At 35.8% G+C, this 5,467-nt stretch overlaps 1 protein-coding gene across 1 annotated transcript; it reads left to right on the forward strand.

Moving 5' to 3' along the window:
• Positions 1 to 2,865: 2,865 nt before the first annotated feature.
• Positions 2,866 to 3,321, forward strand: LOC116131783 (putative disease resistance protein RGA3). Its single transcript, XM_031417459.1, has one exon. It carries the CDS (start codon positions 2,866 to 2,868, stop codon positions 3,319 to 3,321), a length of 456 nt encoding a protein of 151 aa, XP_031273319.1.
• The last annotated feature ends 2,146 nt before the right edge of the window (positions 3,322 to 5,467 follow it).

The following is a 5,467-nucleotide window of genomic DNA, read 5'->3' on the forward strand; positions in this document are numbered from 1 at the left end:
ACTTTACTGATCTGTACATCTTTCCTTTCAACTATTTCTCTGATGAGATGGAATCATCTAAGTATGTGTCTGGACTTCTGGTGTTGTCGTAATAGACATCTATTAGATCAACAATCGGGGAGACCAAAAGTTTGGTGATGAACTTCTTAATCCAGACTGCCTCCTTGGCCGCATCGGAAAATGCAATATACTTAGCCTCTATTGTAGAGTCTGCTACAATGCTTTGCTTGGAGTTCTTCCAGTTCACTGCACCCCCATTGAGACAAAATACAAACTCAGATTGTGAACGATAATCATTTTTATCCGTTTGGAAACTAGCATCACTGTATCCTCTTATAGTGAGCTCATCTTCCCCTCTATAAACAAAGAACATATCCTTAGTCATTTTCAGGTACTTAAGAGTGTTCTTGACAACCATCCAGTGATGCTCACCTAGATCTGATTGATATCTACTACAAGTGCTTAATGCACATGAGACATCAATCTGAGTACACAACATGGAATACATGATGGATTTAATTGCTAATGCATATAGGATCCTCTTCATTCTATCTCTCTCATCTTCTATTTTAGGACACATATCCTTAGAGAGATAAACATCATGTGACATCGAAAGAAATTCCTTCCTTGATTCTTCCATAATGAATCTATTCAGTACCTTGTCAATGTATGTACTCTAACTTAGGCTAAGCAACCTACGTGATCTATCATGATAGATTTTTATTTCGAGGATATAAGCTGCTTCTCCTAAGTCTTTCATGGAGAAGCACTTGGATAACCAAGTCTTTACCAACTGCAAGTTCGGTATATCATTCCCGATCAGAAGTATGTCATCAACATACAATACCAGGATTGCCATTGCGCTCCCACTCACTTTCTTGTCAACACAGGACTCATCTTCATTCTTGATAAAACCAAATTCTTTTACGGCTTCATCGAAATGAATATTCCAACTCCTTGAAGCTTGCTTGAGTCCATAAATGGACCTCTGCAACTTGCCTACCTTATCAGCTTGTCCATCAAGAATGAAACCACCGGGTTGTGCCATATACACATCCTTTTCAAGGTTTCTATTCAGGAAATCCGTTTTGACATCCATTTGCCAAATCTCATAGTTATCATATGCAGCAATCGCAAGCATAATCCGGATGGATTTAATCATGGCAATCGACGAAAAGGTTTCTTTATAATCAATACCATGAATTTGTCTTGTGCCTTATATGTATTCCAACTACCAATTTCAGAAATGAAGACACATCCACCACATATACGAGGAAAACAAAATCATTTAAGTTTCCGTTTGTTAGTAGTTGGGATGTTCCATAGTTTCCATTTAATTTTCTAGCTACCATTTTAACCATATTGGTGAAATAATGCCATTAAAAAAATGTGTCTCACAAAAATAATTAACTATATAAAAATGGGTAATAATGTACAAAATTAGCTTCATATAATTGGGCAAAAACATGATGATGATTAAGAAAGGTACTTATATCAACATCAAATTAGGGTTTATTACTCAAGGTCGGTCCATTTTAACCATAAGATCATCTAATGCTCGATTTAGAAACTTAAACTAAATTTAGGTGAATAAAATTGTAAGAGTACATGAAAATTAAAAGCCTTGAAATGCATTAAATCATGGTACTTGCTTTTGAGAAATGAAAATACTTACATGGGGGTATAGAGAAGATATCGAAGAATTGATTGGGACTCGACAATAATTTCAATATTGGAATGCCCTATAGATCTTAAGAAATCAAAGACCATAATATAGCCATAAATCACGCTTATTGATCCGTATCCCATGAGAGAAGATCCAAGAATTGGAATTGCAATTACTAAACTTAATGCTAAAAAAGAAATCGTATAATTAAATTGAAATATTAATATGCAATGAATTGGATTGATCATCAGTACAGAAGTTGGAACAAAAAAATCTAATTTTATTTATTAATTTTACCTGATACGGCATGAGGTACGGGAGATGAATGGTGGAGAGAATGGTAATTTCTGAAAAGGTAATTTTTATTGATTACAGAAAATAAATTCATTGACTAATATTTTAATAAAGAATATGGCATGTCACATCTATTTCAATAAATAGAGTTAAAAATTTCTTAAATGTCTTGGTCAAGTGATTCCCACACTAAATTAGTAAGTATTGTAGCTACAAAGGCCCGTAACTTTCTTGTATATTTAGAGTCCATTTTCAGCACCTTTACACAAAAATCAACCTGTTTCTATTTGCTTTGCTCTCAAACTCAGATCGTTCACATCTTTTCTTTTGATAACCAAAACCATGGTTTAACTTTTGCTCTCTGCAACCCTTTCTTTGTTGTTTGAAAAACTGCCGTCCCCTAAGTTGTTCAATTATTTTGCAAGCGAAGAAGGGGTTCGTTCAAAGCTGAAGAAGTGGGAAAGGAAGTTACTGAAGATTGAGATAGTGCTCAGCTCTGCGGAAGAGAAGCAACTAACCAACAAGGCCGTAACACTGTGGCCCGATGATCTCCAAGACTTGGCTTATGATGTAGAGGATTTATCGGAAGAGTTTTCCTACGAAGTTTCACGGCAAAACTCCATTAATATCCCTTCTTGTTTCAATACTTTCACTCCTCGCGCTATAAAGTTTGATGTCAGTACGCGATCCAAGATGAAAGATATCAATGGCAGATTCGAAGAGCTCTATAAAGAAAGAGTGAAGAAAAAAAAAGAAATACTTAAGATGGTGTCAAGTGATAAACTGATTGATACCAGCTTTGGTGTGATAGCAATTGTGGGTATGAGAGGACTTGGCAAAACAACACTTGCCTGGGAGGTGTACAATGACAAGGAATTGGATCATCTCAAGTTCGCGAAAAAAGCATGGGTTCTGTCTCAGACGATTTTGATGTTATGAGAATCTTGAAGTCAGTTCTCGAGTCAATAAATCACTCATCTAGCAATCTAAATAGTTTAAACGAAGTACAAGACAAGTTGAAAGTGGAAATACGTGGAAGAAAATTCCTGCTGGTCTTGGATGATGTTTGGAACGAGAATTATAGCTTGTGGGAAACTTTCAAGTCTCCATTCAAGGATAGTGCACAAGGAAGTAAAATAATTGTGACTACACATATTGAAAATGTTGCATTAACGATGAGATCCTTTGAAACTCATAAATTAAAGGGTCTGTCAGATGAAGAATGTTGGAATTTGTTCTTGGAGCATGCACCTTCGACTGCTATGGATATTGATGCTCTTGGAAAATTTCGTGAAATCATTGTTAAAAAGAGTGGAGGATTGCCCCTAGCAGCAAAGACTCTAGGTGGTCTTCTATGTTAGTAAACGACCCATTTCTGCAGCAGAAAACAAAAATATAAACAATATGGATCGTTCCTTAGAATCAAGATCCAAGTACAAATTTACAGTTTATACAATATATATTTAATCTGCAGAAAAATCAATTTAAGATTTAAGAAATCATACGCATGTTTGGAGGCTCCTCCAAGTTGTTTCTGAACGTATTTTGCTACCGACCTAAGTGTAGGATCGAACCGACGTAGTCCACATAAAGATAATCTCAAGAAACTAAAGAAGGATTTACTAGATCTTCCTTGGTCTTAAGAAACAAAGAAGAATGAAGAATATTTTGATTTTTAATCAAAACCCAAAACTAGCGTGTGAGAGTGAAATAAAGGCTACGTTTAAATATATACGAACACATATTTAAACGTAATTTCATTTATTTAATTTTTCTAATAAACTAAATAAAGGCTACGACCTTAGCAAATTTAATTGCACTATGAAATTACCAAAATACCCTTTTGCCTAAAAAGACGAAAACACCCTTCTAACTTCCTAGCTCTTAAATTATCTTCTATGTGTGTGACCCATAGACTCCTCATCATACCGGCAGTGTATAGTATCTCGATTAACATCAATTAATCGTCTCACTATACACAGACCAAGATTGACCCTTAGCAAGACATCATGATCACCCGATAGATTCGGATTCAGCAAAGTAGCTACCTGTCAACGATATGGTTACCGTACAATTCGATCCTTTCATCATACGTTATCTCGACGAGACGAAAGCATAGAAATAGTGTCAACCTTTGATTACTCTCGATATTATGTATTTAGTTTCTGGACCAATGACCTATATTATAACTTAGATAGAGCAACAACTCAATCCCACTGTGGCCACAGTTTTAGTGTCATTGCCATATATTGAATTGTGCTGTGAGATAACTTCTCCCGTACCCAGGAGTGATGAATTCTTTGTCTATCCACCATAGTCTTGATATACTCCTCGATGCAGCCAATCACCACCGTATTGACAGCTCTGAATAGAACTGCATTAGGCTAGTGTTAAACTGCACCAATTAGTGCACAAGGTGCTTCGGTGATCTCAAGTCTAAGGATCACATGCATCACCATTTGTTAGAGGATTTGTTCCATAGACACTGGGGTTACTGTCCATATGGAATCCTCTAGTGGGACAGTCCAGTGAACTTGCTACGGTGTATTCGCCTATAGCAAGCACCCATTTGTTGCACTAGGCTGTCACCAAACAACCTTGACAAGTGAGATCAGTCACTGCCTTTCGACAGGGTCGTTCAACACTATGATAGCCTTACCGTATTCTCTGTGCCCTTACTTCAGAATAATACTGAGGCTATGGATGTTTCTAGAATGGCCACCATATGTGCTCATAGGGTTCTCATTATCAAGATTTGAAACACTTGATACCCTCGTCACGGTTTTACCATTCTAAGAACATATATCAATACATATTGCAATAATAATGATTTAAGCGATATAGAATAAAATACCTTTTATTGATTAATGAACATTATTACAAAGAGTCAATTCTACAATAATTGATTGGTTCTAGGACATCTACTCTAACATTCTACACTTTGAGTTGAAAGTTGATGCATGGGAGAACATATTAAGGAGTAGAGTATGGGATTCAACTAACGGAAATGACATCCTTCCCGTGTTAAGGTTAAGTTACCTCCATCTTCCTCCACATCTTAAAAGATGTTTTGTTCATTGTGCAATTTTTCCAAAAGATTATGAGTTCGATCAAAAGGAACTTGAGCTTTTGTGGATGGGAAGAGGCATTATTCAACAATCAGATAAGCGCCTGAATTTGGCTAGTGAGTATTTTCATCATTTATGTTCAAGGTCATTTTTTCAAAAATCAAGTAGCAATAATTTTAAATATTGATGCATAACCTTGTTCATGATCTAGACAATCAGTTTGTGGAGAAATTGACTTTAGATTTGAGGAAGCCAATTCTATGGTACCAGAAAAATTTGAAAGGACTCGTCATTTTTCTTATATTTCTAAAAAATATGATGGAAAAAATATGTTCAAGGACTTGCAAAAATTGAAAAGTCTAAGAACATTCTTTCCAGTATTTATGAGTCCTTACAGCCGGGTTGGCCCTATCTACATAGATGCTACAATTATTTTTAA

Source organism: Pistacia vera, unplaced genomic scaffold, assembly GCF_008641045.1.
Source record: "Pistacia vera cultivar Batoury unplaced genomic scaffold, PisVer_v2 Contig243, whole genome shotgun sequence".
NCBI classification, from domain to species: domain Eukaryota; kingdom Viridiplantae; phylum Streptophyta; class Magnoliopsida; order Sapindales; family Anacardiaceae; genus Pistacia; species Pistacia vera.

What these genes read in the sequence shown, in the direction of transcription:
- LOC116131783 (XM_031417459.1), top strand. Translation starts at nt 2,866, where the DNA reads ATGGGTTCTGTCTCAGACGATTTTGATGTTATGAGAATCTTGAAGTCA.